At 33.3% G+C, this 25,384-nt stretch overlaps 1 protein-coding gene across 2 annotated transcripts in view; it reads left to right on the forward strand.

Annotated features, from left to right (window-relative positions):
- The window catches only part of LOC119076237 (zwei Ig domain protein zig-8-like), a 34,264-nt gene extending 9,433 nt beyond the window's left edge, over positions 1 to 24,831 (forward strand). For both annotated transcript variants that reach the window (XM_037182898.1, XM_037182897.1), the window contains exons 3-10: positions 3,207 to 3,361; positions 8,009 to 8,086; positions 10,647 to 10,713; positions 10,798 to 10,863; positions 14,747 to 14,866; positions 14,931 to 15,030; positions 15,099 to 15,199; positions 22,589 to 24,831. In XM_037182898.1, coding sequence (XP_037038793.1) covers positions 3,207 to 3,361; positions 8,009 to 8,086; positions 10,647 to 10,713; positions 10,798 to 10,863; positions 14,747 to 14,866; positions 14,931 to 15,030; positions 15,099 to 15,199; positions 22,589 to 22,788 — 887 coding nt within the window. In that variant the 3' untranslated portion in view covers positions 22,789 to 24,831. The remainder of the gene's footprint in view (positions 1 to 3,206; positions 3,362 to 8,008; positions 8,087 to 10,646; positions 10,714 to 10,797; positions 10,864 to 14,746; positions 14,867 to 14,930; positions 15,031 to 15,098; positions 15,200 to 22,588) is intronic.
- The last annotated feature ends 553 nt before the right edge of the window (positions 24,832 to 25,384 follow it).

Here is a 25,384-nt window from a genome sequence, read left to right on the forward strand (position 1 = left end):
TACTGGGTGTGTCACTGTATGTTCAATGGGATTAAATAAGAAATGAAAATAGAAATTTTTGCTGAAGTTCAAGAAAGTTTGATGAAAAATTGATTCTGTCGTATGGAAAGCTCCAATGATGCGGGGATGATGTGTTTGTGGCACCTCAATCCACAGATTAGCTACCGCCGTAAGAAGATTATATTGCTGTATATTCAATGCAATAATTCTATTCGAGAGATAAAATTGAATCCAAATGACTGTGTCGCTTTATATTACACCCGAAAGCTTTACAAATCAATAACGTTCTTGTGCTAATAAATATACGCTTATATCAATGATAAATGCAAGCCAAGAGTTTAAAATTAGTTATCTTCTGTATAGCGCTTCAAAATTTGCATATAAATATAGTATCGTGTGCTGCCGTATCCGATTGCACGGAAAATACAGAAACTTTTCAATGATTTCCAATAAAATTGTTCGAGAAAGTAATTGTGATTGCAGCGTCTGACAATATCAGAATGTGAGAGGAAATTATATTATTTGGGGATTTAATTTATTATTCAATTTCAAATACCACAGTTCCGGTGCCAAGTTGTCGAATGAAAATACGTAATTTACCTTTTCAAACGATTTCGTGCCTGTTTCATTCTATTGTTACGTAATTGTTAACATACCACAGTATCGTGGACCATCAGCACTACCCATAAATTACTATTGTATTTATGTAGCTTGTTCACTTTCGGTTTACGACGCGGCGCCTTAATCAGTGATATTTATTCGATACAGGCGGCATGGCAGTAGAAGGCAAAATTTGGATATATTTATGAATAAGGAAAAGTCCGAATATTTATCGTTGCTTTATTCTATTCGGTTTTCTGGGGTTACAATTTTTTTAGAAACCGATATGGGTAATTCCATGGTTAGTTGCGTTACAAATTTCGTTATCTGTGAGTCATAAAGTTAATTGTGTTGGCTATGTTTTGCGGTAACAAATCAGTCTATAAATTTTCTAATACTCAGGAGACATAGGGCTTTCATACCAACAAGATTTGGAATTTTTAGCCTGCGAAGTGTGAATTGTGTGATCGCAAAAGTCGGCGGTTAGTTGCGTTACACGTTTGTGACTTTTCGAAATATTTTCACCAAATAAAAACTAATTTAAGTAATTTTTTTCCCCTGAAAGCTATGGTCAAGACGCGCAGTTTAAACTCAATATGAGGTTGGTAACCCAAAATGTAGGAGAGATATGTCTAAAAAAGTGATATTTTTCGGAGATCATAAATAGCCATAAATATTTTTTTTTCACAATTGGTGGTTGTTACCCCACAGAAAATGTTGCTTTGGCTCAAAACCGGTTAAAAAAAGTTGTTACAAAATTTTTCGAGATAGCCTCGACGAGTTAAAATTCGAGGATGACTTTATCACCGCTGGAAAGCTGTTTTCACCTACTTTAGTCACCCTACTAACCTGATTGACTCAAAGTTATTTTTCTCGTGAAGTCATATGCTGTAGCTTTCGAATGACACCGATTTTCAGTTTTTATTTGAAAAAATGTAATTTCGGCAACGCTTGGGTTGAAGTGATTTTACCTTACTTCAAAGCAGAATGAACCAAAAAACTTCAAAAAAATTAATTTCGTGTCATTTGGAGCAATTGTGGAATTATAGCGTTCACATCTACAGGAAAGCAAATTTACAAAAATCATTTGAGATTTATTGAGAATATCTCGGAATGTCGAATACAAACAAACACTTTTTGGTCATATCTCCCCGAGACCACATTTTACAATGACCTCATATTGGTGTCAAACTACGCGTCTTGTCAATAGCTTTCAACAAAAAAAAAGTTTAGTGAAATCGGTTCAGGTTTCGTGAAATGAACTAGAATTTTCAAAAATTTGCTGAAAACAAGCATACATTTTTATGGTGGTATCTCCCCGAGATTTTTGGCCACCAACCTAATATGGGGCTTAAACGACGCGTCTGGTCAACAGCTTTCAAGGAAAAAAAAGTGTGCCGAAATCGCATTTCAATTGGTGAAAATATTTCGAACAGTCACAAATTAGCTGGAATTACCCATATTATATAGTCAAGTGCGAGTTGTCCAAAAAAGCCGTTTCGCTCATATTGAATGTAAAAAGCGATTTTATGGTTGATTATCGTAGATGGATCGACCAGTAACTCAAATGGCGATGTTGCCAAGCTGGGATCGGCCTGGTTAGGTCTAGGGAGCCTACGTTGCCTAACACTTCTTTTCGCTCTATGAAATTTTGATTTTTGAAAATTTATTAAAAAGTATAAAATGAAATATTTTTGACATGGTTCCATGGGAGAAATTATTCCAAATGGTGTCAATTTTATGTTAAAAATAATAGTTATTTACGTATTGATTGAGGAGGCCGAAAGAGTTACGTATTAAGTTTGATATGATGCCTACTAGGGACGAAAGTTGAAAAATGTAAGCCCAAGGGCCGAAAGTGACAGAAAAATGTAAGCCGAAGGGGCGAAAGCGAAGCTGTCGTTCACTGTATCATTCCATTAAGTAGTAAAATGTGGTTCATTATATTTTGTACACAAAAAATCAGTGTTATACACAGAAAAAATATTTTGTACGTCTTTTGTACACACACAAAATATTTCGAAAGAAGCTGTGATATCGTATGCAAAAAACCTTTCTTTGTACACAAAAGGAGTACACAAACCAAAACATTTTCAACCATTTCGAAATTTCAAAATTGAATCTGCTTGGAGGTAAAAATACAGGAAAAATGTCACTATTCCTAGGCCTTGCAAAATACAAATAGGAAATAGGTCTAATGTCAAAATTTGTATGTTGCGGAGGAAATAGCGATTTCATATAAACAAACTCACCTTTCAATGAAAATTGTTGAAAGGTGAGTTTTGTTATATGAAATCGCTTTTTCCTCCGGTTTGAATGGACAGACCATACCTGGTTTGTACTTTCATTGCTAATTTTTTTTCGGAAAGTATTGATTTTTTTACGTGATAATTCGTGTAAAAACATTGAGTCTATTGAGTCTAACGGACTATTACAGTACACATGAGGAAAGTCTTTAAATGTGGGAAATTCTGAGTGTTACGATGTAAATTTGGAATATAGAGTGATTGTGAAGGTGAAATTTGCTAAGGCGCAGCGATAAAAATATCGAAAATTCTACTGGCAGCATTATATCTTGAGTTTCATGATTTTTTTTTTTTTTTCAGAAATGAAACTCGCTGAAGGCGCAGACGACCAAAAAAATTATCATAACATGTCGCTGCATCCATACTTCGACTTTGATGTGCCACGTAACGTTACAGCGAGAGTTGGTCAAACAGCGTTCTTACATTGTAGAGTGGAACAATTAGGTGATAAATCGGTACGTTTTCTTTGCATTATGTTTAAACGGTCTTTTCCAGCTTAGCTTAGCTCTAAGTATTTTTCTGCTAGAAATTAAATCAAAAAGTGTTTATCTGGTTCATTGCTATTCTATCACATTTAAGAGTTTATTTAAAGAAAGGAACGACTTTCATAAAAGAAATCCGCAAGTCAGTATTTTCCTTGTAAAAGCCGAGGGCTTAACGCTTTGTTTCATTTTAAAATTTCTTACAACACCACCTGTTATTTGTACTATTGCAACATCTTCGCACCGTTGCCGAGCAATATTCTACACGGCTACTGGTTAAAAAATTACTGGCGCCTTGTGTCTTGATGTAAATCTTTTTTTCTATTCTTTTTTTTCAACACGTTTCATGTAGAGAAAATGTTTATCCTGAGCAAAATAAATGTTCAACATTAATTAGACTGAATATTAAAACAGAACTCGTGCTTGTAGCTAATCTTGCGGCTTTGTAAAGATTTAAAGAATGTAGACAGAAGAAAAACAGTGTGAAATCGTATTAATTCAAATCGTAAAGCTCTTACAATGATGTGTTATAGTGTGGTTAATTAAGATCACTCCTCATCATATTATGTATTGTCGATGAAGTGGGAAATCGATATGCGTGTGAACTGCCTGTTTATACGACAAATTTCCTGGTTTCGGTTTGTGACATCAATTATTCAAACATTTAATCCAATATGTGTAACGAGACAATTGGTTTAATGCCCATCATCATGCATTCATTATGCACAAAACAGTTATGATCAATTCAGCATCTGGTGTTGTGTCTACTGCCACTTAATTTAGTTTGAATATTAAACGTTGTTGCGAGTGATTTTGGATTTAGGATTTGAGGAGGTGTTTCGATGTGGCAATTCGACAGACGGTCTACGTGATTTTATCAACAAAACAGTAGATAATCTATTTCTGTGGGAGTAAACAAATCATTACATTGCTTGGAGTCCTGGCTTAGTCCCTTATTGTCTAGACGGCAATGCTAATTGTTGAGGTGAAACTTATCTATCGTTTTTGGCAGATTAAATTTTGTCTCTGTGAGATTATCTTTTAATCTGTGTCTTTAACACGTCACTCAACAACATTTAGTAAAACGAGACAAATCTATTTTCGTATTAAGTCATGTGACGAAAATGAACCTTTCAGATACGGCAAGCATATCATACAATTCGTCTACTTTATTTAATGTAAGTATATCAACTCAACTGATTGAAACGAATCGATTAATCCTTTACCTTATTAGAGTTAACAGATATTTTGATATTATGAGAACACCTTCAAAATGTTGTCAAAATACCTTCCAAATTTTGGCTAATTATGCTTGCAGCTTCTTTGGTCGTTGGAAGAAAAACTATTTTAAACAATAATCTCGATCGATCGAATTGCTCCCTATTTAATTTAAGACTCGTTCGATTTCATTGTCTATTATTCACATCTGATTAATGAGCCTACATTCGAGGCATTTCAAACGTGAATATATGTAAAACAAATAATTACCGTTGAACAATTAAGTGTAATAAATATCAAGACATTCAAAGTCGCGGGGAAATATTAAATTTACGCATTCACATTCACATACATTATTTACTCCAGTATACTCGTGCATACCTTAACTTATCCCACAAAAATCCCATGAAAGATATTAAATTAAGTCTTTCGAAAACATTTTTCTTTATTTTATTATTATTGTGCTCCCATTTTCTGTTGTTTTCTTCGTTTTTTCCTGCTTTGTTTATTACACATATACAATACAACGCTATATATATATAGGTATACATACACAGTTCCGTTTCGCTAATAGTCACGAGTCCCAACTCCCAATCCCAACGTATAAATTGATTTTTCAAAATTTTTAAATACATTTTCCGAAGGCAGTATAAGCAAATCATTTTTGCTTTAGGATGCTAAAGTACTTCTGGTAGTTCTTGGTGGAAGAAGGGTTGGTGTGTTTTTCTTATTATTCGAAAAAGATTATATATGGGAACGTCTGGCGTGTTTTATGTGTTTTGAAAGCAAATATTTTCTAATTAAATTCATTGTTAAAATCAGAAGTAAGAAAAATGCTCACATAACAAATTTTGTAATGCTTGGATATCTTTCGAAAAGCTGGAAGCTATTTCACATATAATCAAGCATATAATGCATACTCTGCGTATACTGAGTATACTTAAGAGTTTTCGTGGTGAATTGCAATTGAAATAAGCGGTGAAATCGGTGCAATATGATGGTATTGGTATATAGAAAAATGTATGTAAAAACAAATGAAGTGAAAGATTTATGTTTAATTTATCGATTTAATAATTCTTAGTGAAACGTACATGTTGTTGGTTTTCCAGATATCCAGGAGCATTAAATAAACCACAGATATACAAAATATACAGAACATTAATCAAAACGTCCTTTCACATAGAATATTACAATTAGACTGACTAATTGCAACCTAATCAAGGCATACTAAACTATTGTCAACGTATGCTACATCAATAGATTGCAAATCCAACACACCTCCTCAATGTTATGATCTAGCAATGCACCTCCTCAAGTAAATAATTTGCACAAATACTTGGAGTCCGAAGTCAATTCTCAATACCGATTACATTTCGTTTGTAGATCCACTTTCTTGATTCCTGATCTTCATTCCTCATACAGTTCCTCTTTTCCGATTTTAGTTCTGTAACTCAAAACTGTTGCTATAATTCAAAATCGATCGCACCGTCACGTTCATCTCGATATTTTGTTGATCTGTTGCATTTCCAATTACTTCTATTTCCTTCCATTTCCATTTTAATTGCTTCCATTTCCATTTCCTTCCATTTCCATTTTCTTGCATTTCCATTTCCTTGCATTTCCAGTTCCTCCAATTGCCAATTGTTTCCATTTCCAGTTTCCAATTTCTGTTTCTATGTTTCCATATTTCCAATTTCCGTTTCATAACTTTTTACGACAGATGTTTCTTAAGGTTTTTCGAACACCACCGGTGCAATTAATTAAACTACTTTACTTTATACAAATTTAAATTTGGTGTAATTTAAATGGTGTTTTCCTTTAAAACATATCATTCCGTAAAGTAGTTGCGTTTCATGTGGTCAATTTCTTCTACCACTTTCTATTCCGTTTGCTAATATAACTTCCAAATTCAGTTCCTCCGATGTAACTTCCACATCAACTTTCTCCGATGTAACTTCCAAATGCACTTCCCGAACTGATATCCCAAGTTCGTACATTTAATTTCTATATTCAATTCCTCAGCCGTTGTCAATTTTTTTGTTTTACTATTTCCATAGCCTTCGTTTTTTTGTGAAATTCTTATTTTCACTTTCCAAACTGATATCAGCTGGACTAGTGCATGTGCCTTTCCCAACACCACTGAGACCAAGTTCGAATATTCAAATTTCTATTCCGTTCATGTCCATGGTTCATGTCCAGTCCATTGCCAGAGTCGTTTCCATAAATTTTCCACCATTACTTTGCAATCATGTCTTATCCGTGTTCATTTTTCAAATGTAATTCTTTTGTCGAAACTGATTATTTCTTCCTTTCTTCTTTTCCTGCATGTCCTGTGCCCATAACCTGTTGGTTTTCCAGATTTCCAGGATCATTCAACAAACCACAGAGATACAAAATATACAGAACTTTAATCAAAAACTTCCTTTCACATAAAATATTACAATCAATTTGACTAGATTGACTTTTCTCATCGTATGCTAGATCAATAGATTGCAGATCCAACACATGTTCGATTCAAATAAATAGAAAAATTGCTCTGGTATCTAATTTTTCTGCAAATATGATATAGTTGCACGAAAAGCAAAAACTCTTCCCTTCAGATTTACAATTTCCAACTATATGGCATTTAAAAAAAACTTGAAGCTTCCAATATTCGTTTCCACATTCGGTTCAAGTTTCTCTTACACATAGACCGAATTATTTGATGCCTATTTTTTCCTCATCTTCAGTAATCACCTACTATACCGTTTTTCCCGCTGTTCGAAGAATTAGCAAGTTTTCTATTTAATGAAAGCCGATTATGTTCTCAACGATTAACTTGCAACATCCATTAAATTATTTTCGAAACAAAAACGGAAATCGTTTGTTTACAAACAAAATGTTCAGCTGTGCTCATAGCTAATCGAATCATAATTGTAATGGAATTTCCTACATTTAATGAAGTTTAATTAGTGTTGATTATGTAAATTTTCTTTCCATTGAAAAGTTTAACCTTTTTCCCATTCCCCGAAGTTTCTTATCTGTAAACCAAATAGATTAACAAACAAGTTGAAAATCTAATACAATTTTGGATTGCCTCAAAAGTTTACAATGTCCTTTCTATTCGGTCTTTCATTCTCATTTTCCGTATAATATGCTTCCATGTAAACTGTTTACAAAACTGCTGTAGGATATGCCTGTTTTTGATAACATGATACGTATATCCTACCAGACATTATGGGTGTAAGTTGACAAAAAAAACCCTTCCAATATTTTGGTATATGTAGATGTCATCATATATGGGGCCCATAGGAGACTTTTGAACCGAATCACAAATGACAATTGTAACAAACGTTTTTTTCCTATATTTTTTTAGCAGAATGTGTGAAGTAATTTTTCTCTGATTTTTCCCTTTTTTGTTAGGTTTCCTGGATTAGAAAAAGGGATCTACACATTCTCACTGCTGGCATTTTAACCTATACATCAGACGAAAGATTCCAGGTATGTTGTTTGTGTTGTTGAATGATATCTTGATGTGTTTTGTATATTTTTTAAAGTGAAAACGGGTCAGAAAAGGTATTTACCAAAGTTATTACAGAAACCCCAAGTGAACTTTCAGAATTGTTATGCTAAAAGATAGCTGATACTATAAAGCAGAGCGTTGGCTCAAAGTCGTAAACTTTCATTCATTGTTCCAAGGAAAAAGTTTACCACTTCCGTTTGTCGTGGAATCATGCAATGACGACGAAATGAGCTAACTTTATGCTACAAATTCACTGTGAACTACATGGAAATTCTTTCAAGAAATGTTGAAGGCGAAGGGTTATTATATTCGACGAATAGTGTGTGTTTAATGGCATAAAATTGCCCCCACTTAAAAGCTATGCCGGCAAAAAGATGAATATCAATACCCTTTTGAGGTCAAATGGTTTGATAACATAAATTGTATGTGTAGTCTCTATGAAGTAAGCTATTTCAAGATTTTGAAATATTACTTAGTGTGGTGAAAATAATATTAATTTAACGAAACCCATCACACCACATTGCAGTTACGTGATGGTGAGCCTTGAGGTAGGAGTTGCGAGTGCCTTTGTTTAGGCTGTGTATATTTCGAGATGTATATTATTCCTCAGAGAAACCCGAATTTAATTAGAATTACCTGTCTCTTAGTCTTTATTAACCGCACTGATTGTTGCTTTTTACACTCAGGGAAATTAATTTAGCGTGTCACTCATGTGTTACAAAGAAAAAAATTGGGTTCTGTATTGTATAATGACATATGCGAGCATAATTTACACCTAGCAAATATTAAAATCTCAGATTTTCGACGTGATATTAAAAGTTACGAAAATTCATCAGTGCGTATTACATTGAGCTTCCTTTTGTCATATGAGTCGATAACTTAATATTTTCTATAACTTCTCTCCCAACAAGTGCCTGGGTACTTGATTTCGACCTCAGATTGTAGTTCACAGAGGCGAAAAGACAGGAATTTGAAGTAAAAACAGAAAATTCCCGTAGAAATTTGCCTTATTTGTACATATCGCCAGTTCAAGTCTCTTATTTTTTAAGTGTTTCCTCACCATTTAGAAAGTTTATCAAGGAAGTTTTACGCATTGTTCTAGACACAGTCGCAGAGTCATTAATATTTTTAAAATGGTAAGGGTATCATTCATTGTATTTCGCTCGTAATTGCACTAGGTAGTTCAACACTATGTAATTCACATCTGAAATTTACACATTGGTATTTCAACAAAAGTTATGTTCCTCAGTATCCCCTCATCACCGTACTCATATTGGTTTAATAATTTTCAATTTCTTGTACACAATGTCCATACATGGACATGACTTTACAGACTTCGAGATGTCACCAACAAGAGTCAATTAGATAATGTCGCCATGCCATACATAATAATAGGTTGATTTAGATTTTATCTTCCATTTGAATATATGTTCAATTTTCCGATAATAATTTCAAAGATATATTGAAAATCGATTGTGGTCAATCAACAAACTTTAAAGTTTGGTTGAATTTTGAACATTTCAACTACTATACAACTGAAAAGCAATAAAAACGAGTCTGGCGAAAATAATCTCGTAAAAAGGATATCTTCCATTCTATGCCACGAACCTATAATATGCCCTTCAAAGTTGAATCGTTTCAGTTGAATTTCAATCCAATTCTAAAACAATAGAGTTTGTGAGACGAGCTAAATCGTAAATCAACAATTTTATTTAACTGTTCGTTGTTTCACGTAAAAAAAAACAATTTCTGCTCTGTATGCACCATTTGTGTGAAAACTTCAAAAATAATAAAAGAAAGGATATAAAATGGCTCACACAGATAGGATACGTATATTTAGAGTTGAGCCAACTTCCACGGTTCAACAAAAAAAAAAGTTTGCATTCAACGGGGAAAAGTTTCATTTCAACAACACAGAAAACTTTATTGATCAGCGATGTATAAAACAATGGGGTTTTTAAGTTGAAGCTGAAACGAAAATTGAATGTCGAAAAGAGTTTAAAGGTAAATTTCTTTTGAATAAACTGAATACAGAATTTTTTCTCGCAAAAAAGAACTCCTCATAGGAATAAATTTTTTAAATTGTTTACAATTTCGTGGAAGTATTTTCTAATTTACACTTTGTTGAGGCTAATTTAATGTAACCGGCAAACTTGTACAATTTGCTCAAATATAAATACAAAATTCTGTGGTATAATTTAGTGAGATGTTTATTGATGCTTGTAGGTGGAGTATAGATATTTGTTAATTAAAAATTTGTTGAATTCTGAGAACAAAAGAATTTCACCAAACACTGGTTTCGCAAATAACTGAAAGCTATGAAAAATTGCTGGTTTTGTGGCTTTGCGGTATTTATTTGGGTTATTCATCCATATAAAATTACGGTAATAATTATGCTAATGACTACAATTCTCCTATAACGATGTTCTTTTTACCTAGTTAACCTGTTTTGCGATAGCCACTGTTCCCTTCCCATAATTTTTAGCCCAAAGAAAATGTAAGTAAAACTATGATCAATTGGTTCTTTTACAAATGCAGGTCATCCGGCCAGAGAATTCAGACAACTGGACTCTACAGATAAAGTTCGCTCAAATTCGAGACGCAGGTAACTATTTTCTACTCCGTGTAGGAACACGGGAAAGTTTTTAAATTTTATCATATTCCGACTTTGTCCATTCTCTTTCGACAGGTGTATACGAGTGTCAGGTGAATGTTGAGCCAAAGTTGTCCATGGCTTTCCGGTTGAATGTCGTCGGTGAGTATACATCACAGCAGTATTTTAATTATAATAGTTGTAGTTCGTAGTGAATCACTACTAGTGATAGATTCATTATGTGGTCGTAGATGAGACTAAATTATAATTTGTGATATGCGTTTAAGTCTCCAAGGTATGTCTGCTTCTGCTGAACAATATCGATTTGCAATCGTGTAGTTATATGAAAATCTTTTGAAATAGTTCGGGAGACGATGTGAACTCCGTAACTGCCTTAAATATTAAACTTTGATTACATGTCACTGGTCGGAGACTAAAGAACTCATAACATAGACGTCATCTACTTAGCAGAAAGCTTTTAACTCTCATCCGAGGTTGTACATCTAAAAATAATGGAAAGAACAACAAAAAAAGCTCCCATCTCACCACCTCCTACAAAAAACAGATGATGGTCGTATTAATGCAAATTATGACTTACTACTTTCTGATGTTTAATTATTACGCTTTTCATTCGCCGTACTGTGTTCCGCAGATACTAGCTCATTTGAACTGAACGTTTTTTTTCGACATTGCATATTCTTTCACGCTCTCGCTTGCCGGATGAAGGTAATAAAAGCAAATTACCCGATTTAAAAATCCCAACGCAAACCATTATCCTTTTTTTCCATCTCTCTCGCATAGAAAATGCTTTGCATATTGAATCCATCAAGAACACATCAAATTCTAGTTTTCGTACACCATTGGCAAAATGGTGTATGCATATGAATACGGAAACGAAGCTTTTATATGTACGTATATATAGATATTAGATGCGGCTCGGTATCTCTCTCCTTCAATATGATCCCCATTATTCGATTTTTTTTTATTCATGGCATTCATGGCGGTAGAAATTGTTTATAAATTGTTTTTCAGTAAAATTGAACATAGTTTTGGGACGCCAGTTAAGTGCTTCCGATACACAACTCTATTTTACACGATGTATTAACTGTATGGAATGGCGATACGTATACGCCATTCTATAGTATCGCTTGTACGTTGTGTAGCACTACCGTATATTGCATATATATAGATACAGAATTTCACTCATTTGATTTACTGCTGGAGCACTTTATTTTGTTGTTGTTTTTTTCTCGTTTTCATGTTTTTATTGTACACATTTTCTCAGCATTCCTTTTTTTTTGTTGTTGTTAAACCAAGTTGTCAAAATTAGCATATTTTCCCTTGTTATCTTACTTTTCTGTTTTTTGAAGGGATAACACCATAACAGATTCTCTGTCATTTTGAAGGTTGTTTGTACGTTCGACATTGATGCGACTTATACTTTTATAAATTTATTTTTCGCCTCAAGGTAGGTGTGTGTGTCCCACAGCAGATAAAAAATTAATTTTATTTTCCGCTAACTGTTTGTTTTGATTTTCTTTTCATAAAATATAATCTCCGCCTTTTCAAATATTTTGCGTTCATTTTTTTCTTTCTTTAATTTCTGCCTTTCCTTTTCCATAATTTTGATACACGAGTCTAACCTTCGAAGTGGAATTTACCAACCGTGCCACAAAATATAGTAATAACAACAAATGTGAGACGCATACTTAAATATTTATAAAATGTTTCTAAATATATTTGAATTATCCAACCGAACGGTGTGTGGTGTGTAACGTAAAATACGATGCCAGGTATGTACTATGCTTACAGTGCAACCCTTTACTTCAGCAATAAATCTCATAACATTATCCCCGGTTACTCTTCTCTCCATACCCAGAAGTAACCTTGCCGCTTTCCATTGTGCCAACAATTCCAACTTGATACATTTTTCATTCAACATAAAACGAAATCTTTGTAATTTTTCATGGTTCTCTGATGATCGATAAGAGTATTTCTCTGCAATACTCCGTACGTGTTAGCTATATTATACACTTACGGTTTTTGGATGTTTTTATTTTATTTTTGTTTTTTTTTTCTTCTCTTCTATACTTCTTTGTTGTGTTTGAGTGTCCCATGCGACCTGATTTATATGTGTTTTAACCAAAACCAAATTGAACAAATGTGGAAAATGTATAAATTTCCTTTTCCCGTGTGATAGCGCACAATCAATCGCATAAATAGCATTACTCAGGAACGGTATATCCATCCCATACATAACCTATATGATCGAAGAGATACGGAAGAGCGGATACTTACCAATATTACTTGCAAATAATAGTCTCAGTTGGTTATTTTGATTGGTTTAGCAGTGAAAAAACGTATGAAATGCGGACACGCTATAATAAATTTACAGCAAACAAATTGAACCTTTTTTCGAACATAATTTCGCTCTGTTGTTACCTTTTAGAAACGGCGGCAGAGGTATCGTGTCGTAATAATTAATAAAATTGTTTCCCCTTTCGTTGCAAGTACCGCCTAGTGTTTGATAAAACAAAATCTTTTACTTCATTTTTTTAAACATACATATAAGTATAGAACAGTTTTCGCCGATTTTGCTCCCGGGAAAAAATCGGTTTTTCCATCAGCGAGACCAGAGTTCATCGTTTATTTTTGTTATTATTGTTGTCGATAAAAGATGACTAACTGTTTCGGAACATATATTGTTTGTATAAATATCTCTTGAAGGTTTAATATATATTACACACTTTACACGAAGAAGTCATAGCTTGGGTTGAAGGTTTAAATTATGGAACACATATTTCTAACTATCAAATCCCAATAAGTTTTTTCGCAGGCTCCGATTTAAATTTAAGATTACATAACAACTGCACCATCAAACAATACAGAATGCAAGCCATAATTCAAATGTAAAACGAAAACGTTTTTCCTCTATTTTTCTCCTAGTCAAACATTTGCATAATTCAATAATAAATTTTCGACGAAAATATTGTTGTCTTATTTAAACACAACCAAAAAAATAAAGTTTCTCTTAAAATAATTGATTGATTTCACTGTGGGAAAAACCAGCTAAAAAGCTTTTCGCATGCAACGTGAAATATCCACATTCAGCATATTTTTGTATGCAGCTGTGGTTCTTTATTTACTTATTCGGCAATGTTTTTTTGTTTTATTGTGCCCCGTTTCTGTGTTGTAGATTTTGCCTCACATTTTTTTTTTTGTTTTTTTTTTTTTTTATTTTTGTTATTCAGCCATTTATGGGGCATCGGAAACAGGAAATGAGAATAAAACTGAAGCAGAATTTCAGTCAATTTGGGTTGCTTTAGTTGTAATAAAGAAACGGTTATAGCGTCGAGGATAATAAAATATTTTTTTTTGGTAAAAATAAAAATAAGCTCGTTGAGTGATGTATGTACGAAGCTTGAGGCTCACTCTATGGTCTTATAAAACAATTTTACTCTCGCCTTTTTGGTTGAATAAAAAATTGTTTGGTTTGCGTTGTGGAGAAGAGGAGGAAAATATTGCGAATGTTAAAATGAGGCTTAACATTTTCAGCTTGCGGGCCCCGATATTAAAATTTTAAAACATGTCGTTTGCAACCACGACTTCATCAGTTCAAACATTAAATTAAAACGAAGAAACTTCGGATGCACATATTAGGAAAAATTGTTTCGTCTCATTTTCGAAAGAAAGTTTCCGGTGACAATATAACCAAACTACAGACTTGAAGAGTTTTCACAATCTTTTTTTTTATATGCAAAGTTCTCAAAGTTTTAGTCCTATAATTTCCATATTTTTACAGTTTTTTCTCGTCATTATTTTAGTTTGCAGTTGAGATGCGGATTACCAGTAGAATTCTCTTTTCATTTCATATTTTTATAATTGCCTGCAAAAAGGATTTTATACAACTGGATATGGATAAATCTCGTTCACGTATAATCTTATGTTAATTTGAATCATTTCAATGATCTAATAAAATTCAGTTAAATCACAACCCATATAAAACCCATCACACGACTTTTTTATTTCTATTTCATAAAAACAGAAGCAAAAGCTGCGATTCAGGGTCCGCCCGATTATTATGTAAAAATTGGCAGCAGCGTTAATTTAGACTGTGCAGTGAGTCAAGGTCCCCATGAATTGGGCTCAATTTTCTGGCATAAGGGTAATTTCTGGGAGATAAATTGAAATTGTTTGGATTGGTTATTACTAAAATCTACAACTTTCAGGATCTGTTGTTCTAGACGCGCGGCATCCAAACGATGCAATCTACGATCAACCGAATCGTGTTTACATCGACACCGAACGGACAGATATATTGCGATCAAGGTATGGAAAATGTTTCTTTAAATCCGGTCACTCAACGGATATATTAGCATCAATTTTCTTTTACTAAGGTTAAGGATTGTTGATGCGAAGTTATCGGACTCCGGTAATTACTCATGCCACTACAGCACTGCAACAGAAGGTGACAGTGTGATGGTTCATGTAATAAATGGTAAGTGTTTTTTAATTCGTCTCTCTGGATGATGTATATGTTATTTTCGTGCTGAAACTATGGTATTAAGTGCCATAGTTTCAGTGGTCATGGTACCATACGTGGCATTATAGTGGTTGTGAATATGAATTAATCGTCGTTGACCTAGAAGCTTCAGTGCACAATTGATTTTATGTGTTGAAACTAACATTAGGTTTTACTGTTCATTCTGAAAAAGAAATTATAAATAAATAATTAGCGTTCAAGCAGAAATGAAGGAAGATTATGTCGTTGATCGGATTAATTATAAACAAGAAGTACAAATAGTGCCATGTTTGCAACTTAATTTTGTTTTAGTATTGTGCCGCAGGTGTAGAAGCGACTCGTATACCATTTTTTGACTGGAAAGTTTTTTAAAGTTTGTGGTTTGGGGAATGTTCACAGACTGATGCCGTAGAAAATTACTAAGTCTAAATCTGTGGTGCTGTTCTTATTTGAAGGAAAAACTGCAAACATAAAATTAAAAATTATTTTTGATGGGTTGCAGGTTCAGAACTGCATCAAAGTTTCCATAAATTAATTGCGTGTGCTAGTGATGTGAACTTTCAAACATTCAACAAATGATTCCTGACGTTTCCATATTTTTAAAATTTTTGTTTGCTGATGAAAAAAAAGATGACTGAAGACAGGACGATATTTTATTTCTTTAAGTAATTTTTTGCTGTTCCAAACTTTTTTATATTTAAAGCAGTAGAACTTTGAGAAAATATTTCATTTTATCTCTGAACCGAAAAGTTTTTGTCTTGGTATTTCTATGTCATGAAAACGGGGATTATTCATCATATGGTAAATAACGTTCGCTATCAACTCAAACAAATCTACAAAAACGGTTCAAATTTCATCTTAATTAATGCGTTCAGTACGTTAAATTTCTGTTTATCCTGCGGAACAAAAAACCAACAAAAATGTTTCGATCGTAAAAAAAGCCAACAAAAATAATTCGTTCGCAATTTCGTTAGCATGAAGCTGATATGTGAAACATCCAAATTAGAAGAGCGAAAGTCGGTAGCATTCAAAAGAAAAATAATTTTCTTCCCTTTACATTCGTAGTATATAAAATACTACCCTCCCGAAATTACGTCTTGCTGTGAATACAAGGAAATGTATTCATCAAAGGATTTGTTCAAACTTTTTAACGAAATAAGAAAATATAAATTTGTATCGCACAGCACATGAGACTTATTCTGAAAATATTTCACAGAAAACTGTCATATTACATTTTGCATATAATGTTACAGTGACATGAAAATAGAAAACTACTTTTCTGTCATACATAATTGGCTATTGGGCTACGAAATTTTTGGTTTGTCCCGCTAAACCCACTAAACTAAAAATAATATTTTTTTCATGTGTCGGGGCCGAAAATGAGGGAGTTTCGAGATTTTTCTCGGGTTTTCGACCCCTTACATGAAAAATTTTGTGTGTATCTGTTTTGGACGTTTGATTTTAGGCGTCCACTCGCGAAATTGCCTAAAATCAAACGTCCAAAACAGATACACAAATAACTATTTCATACCTAGGACTTCGTCGCACTTTTTCTCTGTCCAATATGAAAAATACTATTCGTACCACGGACTTCTCACTCGCTAAAAAAAGACTTTTAGTCCTAGGTACGAAATGTACTATTTTAGGCACTAGATGTGAAGATTGTCTTTCGAGGCCGTAGGCCGAGTTTGACAATACACATCGTGTGCGTAAAATAGTATTTTTCGTACCAAGCCACGAAATGACGATTTTTTCAGCTGAAAAAATCCATTTCCTGTCGAGGTACGAACAAAGTTTTGTGCATCGGACAACTAAAATAGACAAAACACTTCAATTTACTTGAAAACATACACACTTCACATTCACCATATTAAATTTAATCAATCGTATAGTCATAGAAAAATTCATGTAATTCTTTTCCCGCACTATAAATCGTAAAGAAATGAAGTTTTTTCCCGCACGATATATAGTTCGGGAAAAACTGACATTTCTTAATGAAAAATCATGGCAAAATAGGTCGTATTTTAGTTGTAAGATGCACAAAAGGATTTATCATCGAGTTGTATACAACGCTTTTCGCAATAAAGACAATGGAAAGTCCTACTTTTTGTCATTAGTTGCGAAAATACTTATTTTGTCCACTATGAAGCGTTGTGGAAATGGCGTTTTGTTGTTATTCTGAGAGGCGCCATTTTATGTGAGAAAGTAATCATTTTCTTCCCTACAATGGCGGGCTCAGTCATATTTTTCTGCGACGGTAACATCTAATATTTATGCACTGAAACGAATGAGGAATATTTTCGAATGTGGTGGAGCGAATCTGTGTGCATCAAAACACAACTTCGATACATGTATCGATCTAGAAACTTCCTTCTTTATTTTCAAACTTCTATAACTGCTAAAGACTCTCCAAATCTATAAATTTGCAATCCAATTTGCTGGTATGATGCTTTATGGTGATAATAGAAACAATTTTTTTTTTCAAACAAAATCTATGCCGCAGTAATAGTAGATTACATTGGATGCTGCGGAGGTAGTTCATTACATGAGGGATCAATTTTGTGATACGAGCCGAACTCACAAGTGTGGTTATAAGCAACAAGCTTTGGAAACGGTTATTTTTACAAGTGTAGAGTTATATCCGAGCCGAAGGCGAGGTATGCAACTACACGAGTCAAAAAAACCGTTTCCAAAGCGAGTTGCTTAAAACCACACGAGCGAGTTCCCGATTTCACAAAAATGGTTCCGAGTGTAATGAACTACCAAGCAGCATCCAATGTATGTTGTTTTATTGCCTATCCACCCGGAATATTGTTGTTACGAGTACATTTTCCCACCCAAGGACCTGAAAGTTCAAAACCAAAAGTGTTCCTGGAACACTGTTCCAGTAGACAACTGGCAGACTCTTGAATATCAAAAGATTATTCTAAATTAATGCACAATTTCACAACATTTATGTCGCGCTATTTCATTCACTAATACTAAACATAAAACTACCGATACAACAAAACCAACAAAAATATCTGTTGTTGCATTGAAACGTTTAAAAACGAATCTAGTCTGCTGATGAAATCGGCTCACACTTCTTCATTATATTAATCCCATTAATCCCGAAAGCATCACTGGCAACACTACTGTTTTGGTGACATGTTGACAAACTACTTCGACTGTTTTGTTTTTGTGAAGTGCTAGATTCATATTTTGCGTAATATTTGTCGATTTTGGTGGTGTTAATAAATTTTGCTGTGAAGTGAAGTGAATATATGATAATAAAAGTAAAAGTGTTAAGTGTTTTTGAAAATAAGTGAAAAATGCAAAAATAAAATTGTGCGGCCATTGGTGTTCGTCGAAGTTGAAAAAATTAAAATTATGGCTATAGACAAAATGGTAGTCACTTTTATTTTTGTGTTTTTTATCTTATTTTTTCGAAAGTTTTTAATGAATTTACTTAGGTTGGTGTGCACTTAATTCAAGTGACAAAGTTTGTGATATCAAAACTAAAATAACATCGCGAGTATTGTTTCGATTTCAGTGTTAAAGAATATTTCATGTGCTACATTTTTACTGATAAGTAATGAAAATCTCCTGATATGTAATGAATTTTCATATGAATATTCCTTCACTTGTGATATAATGAAAAAGTTCCCATATGTAACGACCGCTTTCCGCGGGTGGGAAATGTACGTGTAACAACAATATTCCGGGTGGATAGGCAATAAAAGTTCTTATTTGACATTCCAAAAAACGATGAGGAGTTCGTCGCTGTATTCAATACAAAAACAACTTAATTTTGCAAGCAGTTGCATAACAAAGAATTTAGCGATGTAAAATTGAGATATTTCGGTTTTTCGTCTGAACATCTTCCAATTCTGCAAGTTAGCATGACACACAAGTTTAGTTTTTGGTCTTTCGAAAAGCTTATTAAGGCGAAATTACTAACGTTAATTTACACCCGCTGCATCCGTTTTCGCCTAGCGTAGAAGCTTCGTACACATACACAATGGGTAATTGAATGTGCTTATTATAGCAAAACATTTTGAAACCCGAGTGTTGAAATAGTTAACAATCAGCAATTTGAATGTATAGTGTACGTACTCGTGTAATTCCATAATGCCGTTAACGGTAGATGCAATCTCTAGCCTCGCATAGCCACTAATTGTTTTAAGTGGTTACAATATCCGGCAGTTTCCTGTATTTTTTTTTGTTCCTATCCATAGTAGGAATAATGAATAATAAGCGAACATTGAAAAGTTTTCTTTAATTGAAAAGTCGTCGTTAAATTTCGAAGAGTATCAACGAAATTATTGAATATCTGAAATCGTTAACTCTGTATTCAACTGAGAAAGTCTTCTTTTTGGCTTAATTTAAAATTTATAGAAGCTGGTGAAGCGATTGTAATTTAATGATACAAGCAACACATTTTTATTTAAATTGAACGAGAGTTTATATGTTCATGTCAATGGGGGGAGTGGCAAAATGCGCGTAATTTGTTATCCTTACAAGCGATTTTCCGCACAAGACATAGTTGGAAATGCTACATTTTTTTCGCTGGTTTATTATTTATTTTTATGAAGCCGGGGAGCAAGGAGAACATTTTCTCAGAATTTCGTAAAAATAAATGCAAGAAAAGGCATAAAAACGAATAAAATGAAAACAAAAGACAAATCTTAGAACATACACTCGTAGCGAAAAACAGAAAAAAGGAACAAAGAAAAAAAGGCGAAAATGTCTCATAATAAATGGAACATTCGAATGGTTTGTACTTTGTTTCGGAGAGATTTATTTGCATAATGAAGTTGTCATAAATAATCATAAAGGCGATATCATAGCAGATGATGGCGGGGGTGTATAATATGAAATTTAAATGTTTATTTGTCGTTTTTATTGAGAAGCATTTCCGCAAATATTTTATCAGTAAAATGTGCGAAACGAGTCAGCAGCATCATTTTGAATATTTATTCATTTATTATACGGCTTGTATACACGTACTGTTATTGTACCCACTCCGCTTACTTTCCTTTCGAGAACAACTAAAGGTCCCGAAAACACAAATTTTATACACAAAATTTTCTTTTATTTTTCCACCAGCTGAAACATACAAATAATCGATGGTATTGACTGCCAGTGTATCGAAGATTGAGTGTAATGTTTTCGATAACGTTTATGTTCAGTGAATGTGGGCAGATAAATTTATGTTGACATTGTGGTATAGCTCTTACCGAATTGGTTTTTATTCAATTTGACGAACGACGATTTGTTTTATCGCATCGACCTTGAATCCACCTCGTGTAAATTAAAAATGGGGGATGCTATGTGCTACGTTAACCTACCAGCAAATTAATTTCGGATTCGATGTCGATTACACGTTTTCTAATAGATCGAGAGGCTAGTGCATATCAACCGCTCATAAGGCCACTGTTTGAAACCTATACCAACCCGACAACAAGGAAAATAATTAGTGTATATCTCAGCTACAATATATTGTGGAAAATGCCTTATATTGATGTTAAAGTGATTGCAAGATGGAGAATGAATTGCTGACAGAAAAATTGAAAAAAGAACATAACAAACTGATATGCACGAAGGCTCATGGTCTACAATGTGTGCTATTTCCTCAGGTTTATAGCATTGGGAACCTGCATATTATATATGCTTTCCTTTACTCAAAAACGTGAGGTAAGTAGATTGAAATTTTGTTCATGTCGGCGAAACTTTTCCTCCAATTTCTTAGTAAAATATCTCACTTCTCAATGGGACACATCTCGACTTCGCCTTACACAAGAAGTACCATTTTTATTCAATAACGTGAGGAAAAGGTAGCCTTACTTCACGGAGCCAAAGCTCTCGCCAAAGCTTTACCTCAAGTTCTTGAATACAATACCTTACTTGGCAATGGGGAAAATTATGGAAATAGTACTTCTTGTGTGTTTACCGACCTCGGCCACGCCACGATCGGCAAATTTCACACAAGAAGTACAATTTGCATCATTTGCCCCATTGGTAATTGATGATTAATGTACTATTACTACGTCACATGACATAACTTTCGATTGGAATTCTTTTATTATTTTGATACCTCATTTTCATTACAACACTAACAATGCTTATTTTCGTACTGCTGAGAAGTAAAATTTAAAAATTATAAAACTCAAATGACTCAAAATTATGTGTCTCTTGCCGCAAACTTCACTATTCTATTTTGCCATTGTCATCATTCGGGTAACAAATTGACTATTCCAATGCTGGCAAAAGATAAACACGATTTTCCGCAAAGGCCGTTAAAGTACGGATTAACTCGTACTAGTATATAGAAGCATTAATTACATTTTTCTGGTATAGATGTAAACCCAACCGATTTTACCGCAAAAAAAATTAAATTTCTTTTTTACTCGTTTTGTTGGCTTCACGTAAATTTTGTATAAATAAACTGGCATGTTTGTTGGCACTATTTGTATTTACTTCGAGTAAGAGTAAGAGTTTTATATTTTGTACGGAACAAAGCACGTTCTTGGGGTTTTAAAGGGTGTGCAGTTAAACCTTGCATTTTGGAATGAAATTTAATTACTGGTTTCATTACATCCGTTACATCCACAGGGTTTTTTTTTTCTGATAGAGGGAAATAAAGCTCTTTGAAATTTATTGAGTCAATGAAAATATAGAAAATATATCAATGGTAAAATGATGGAAATTGGTAATGGTCTTGTGTGAAGTTTAGCGATCCGATGCAAGGTAAAGTTTTGCCGCCGTCAAGTATAATCACCTTTACCAGTTCTGAAATACCAACTTACCATTACTGCTATTTCGAAAAATGTGGCACAGTTTTTGTGAACAACAAAAACTTTTTTCAATTTAATCCTCTTAACTGGTTGTATCCAAAACTTTCACGGACGGCAAGTGGATCCCCATCAAAATAATAGAATCTATTACTTCTTTTAATTGAAGTTACGCTAACTAACTGAAGCAAAATATTTTACTTCATTCCTTCTAACCTACTCCTTCTTGCTGTATAAGAAGTCATAAGAGCATTGCTTATTTATGTCATCTCAGACAGTGCTGTGACAGTGTGTGAAGATGCAGGTTTAGACGGTAGAGAGGTCGAAAGTGAAACGGATGAAAAATGAATTCATATTTTCTTCGATCAATTTTGATTTAAGAACGATATCTTCTTCTGTTACCACCGTTATTTCGATTATATTAGATGAAAACATAGTTGTGGATGGGCAAACTCTGTATCAAAGTCATTTAAGACATTTCCGTATTTTAAGTCAAAATTATTTACCTAAACGCTAACGTGAAAATAATAAGAGTTTCAATTCATTGGCAACAGTAAAGCCAAACTAATTTCACTAAATTTTCCATTTTCAGGCGAACATCCCGCTGCGATGCAACGAGGCTGTGCTAGTAATATAGAATTTCCAATTTTAGTGTGCATTTGTTCATCATTGACAATTATACTGCATAGCTTAGATTCGATTTATACCATTGTACCACTAATGGCATCGATTGCTGCAAAAGCTGCAATATCATTTCGCCAATTTAACAAATATTACCAAAATTTAAGATGAAAATTTTTTTATTTTCAATTTTCTAGGACATTAAAACAAACAAAAAAAATTCAAATAAAAAGTGAGGACTTATTTAACAAACAAAACCTGGAAAATTAAACATCCCGCGAATGAAATCTATAAACATGAGAAAATCCTAATATAGTGTAGGCACAGGCACATTCTGGCACATTAATAAAAATATAAAAGAGAAAAGAAAATAAAAAAACATAAAAGAAGTAACAATATAGAAATGTAAATAAACCATAAATCTAAGAGTTTATATTATCAGGTATGCCACCGTATACACAAACACACACACCTACTTAAATGTACGAATTTCCCGGTCTTTCTTATTTTTATTGCGTTTTCTTCTACAACAAACATTATTCTCATATTTTACACTTTTCGAGTGAAAATAAAGAATAAAATTTATCTGTTAATGGGTTCCTCATTCCGAAAGAATGCGCCTTCGAATCCTTTTATGATTATTTTCTTCTTCTTCCTCTACATTTTTTTCTTACTCTGGTTGTATCTTTAAATTTTCATTTATTTTCTTAACTGCATTCTACATTCTATGGGAGGCTGATAAACTCTTTAGAAGCTCTACTTTCCTTATGCGGAACTGTTTAAGTTGTTTTCTATCGAGGCGTGGCTGGTAGTTCGAAATTTTATATAGTGTGGTATTATGTGATGCCAAAAGAGAAGAGATGGGGGAAAAAATCGGTTATCAAACGGGAAATGATGATAAATGATGGCATTAAAGTCCAAAAAGGCTATAAAACATGAATGCAAACTAGTCAGTTATCAGGAAGGGCATTTTCGGTTTAATATAATAAAAAATTAATGTACTCATATGATGATGTTGATGAATCGGCGGCTACAGAGCCTGTTATTTGTGTGTATTTTATGGCATGGTGTTCGGATATTGTTACTGAAAACTTTTTACATTAATCTGAAAACAATAATTTGGTGAAGATTCCCAACAGACCCTTTACGGTGGGAGATGTTCAAGTTGTTCGAATTTTCCGTACATTTAAAATTGAAAGTGATGGCCCCGAGAAAAAAAAATTGGAAATTTTTTGAAAATAATTTTGATTTTATTACCGGAGTAAATTTCAACCATATAACCGTCACGAGTTCGCTGGAATTATAATGTAGAGTAAAACAAGGAAGTGCTGAGGAGGTCGCTGTGCTTTCGGCGGAATAAATTAAAGCAAAAACTTGTTAATAAAATGTTTGAAAGCTTTGCTAGTGTGTTGTCTGTGGCACACAAATAATTTTATTACAAAGGTTGATAGGTAGAGAGATGGAAAAAGGAGGCGTTGTGGCGATGATGTTGTTTTGTAATAAGATTCACCCAGAAGAATTAATGAGTTGTGTACTAACTTGACGTTGTCAAGTTAATTATTCATATAAAAGGAAATGCCACATTGAAGTCGCTTAGTTTTGCCGGGAATATTCTATATTTGTTTCGATAATGTGGTTTATGCTGTTGAGAAGTTCTTTGGTTGGAACTGGAGAATAATAAATAAATTGTAGAACGATGTGTATAAAACTAAAGTCTAACTTCATCTAATATTTATATTCCATAACTGAGTTTGGTGGTATCAACAAGGTGGTATTGATGCTGTACACACGCATAATTCATGTGAATAAAATTATGTAACATTTACGTTAAATGAATTCATAATATAGAGGTCATATACAAGTAAATTATAACATATAAAGTAATAGTAGCAGGTAAGAGCTTCATTTTGCTTAAATAAAATTTACCATAATACCGTGCGAAGATCAACATTTGTTTTAATTTTTTCATACTCAGGGCCGAGAGATGTTATTGTTTCCGTTGCAAAAATGCTAAATTTCAAATGAAAGCTCAGTTGTTTTATCTAGTATTTCGATCTATCAATTTTAAGTATAAAAAAAACTAAAAAAAAACGTAAATGTTAAGATAAAATAAAGAAAAATCTGCATAAATTAAATTTCTTTCCATCCCATGTACGTTGTGAAAACCGTCGCTAAAATATAGCTCAACTAATAGGAGATTCATCAATTTCTTGAAAAACCCCCCTGAAATCCATTTTTATTTTTTTTTATTTTTCAAGGTATCTTCGACAAGTCATATTTTAGACATTTTTATTTTAGGTGAAGTTTACCCGAAAATTTATTGACAATCAACTTCAAATGATAATTATACTATGTCTATTTAAAGGTCTATTTCCTATATTTTAAACTCACTTAAATTTACCTCAAATAAAGTTTTTACGTTTTTATCGTTCTGCATATTATTCTAATCTTTCTGCAGGAAAAACATAAAGAGAGTCGTTGCACCTAAGAGTAACTGTACTTAGAGAGGAAATTTTTTACGATGAACCGTGGTTCCAACGTCAGTTTGTATAAGATACACATTTCGTATAATTTGACACCAATCCATGCGTTGACATTTTGATAGTTAAATTTACCCTCTAGAGGGCATATGCAATGCACATACCAATAAACTTTCCTCTCTAGGTATAGTTACTCTTAGCGTTGCACTCACACATATGTTCGTTGTTGGAATGGAAGAAATGAAAAGAAAGACGCTACTGTTATGCAATGGAATACATGTGGAACG

This window comes from Bradysia coprophila, unplaced genomic scaffold, assembly GCF_014529535.1.
Source record: "Bradysia coprophila strain Holo2 unplaced genomic scaffold, BU_Bcop_v1 contig_232, whole genome shotgun sequence".
In the NCBI taxonomy this organism is placed as follows: Eukaryota; Metazoa; Arthropoda; class Insecta; order Diptera; family Sciaridae; genus Bradysia; species Bradysia coprophila.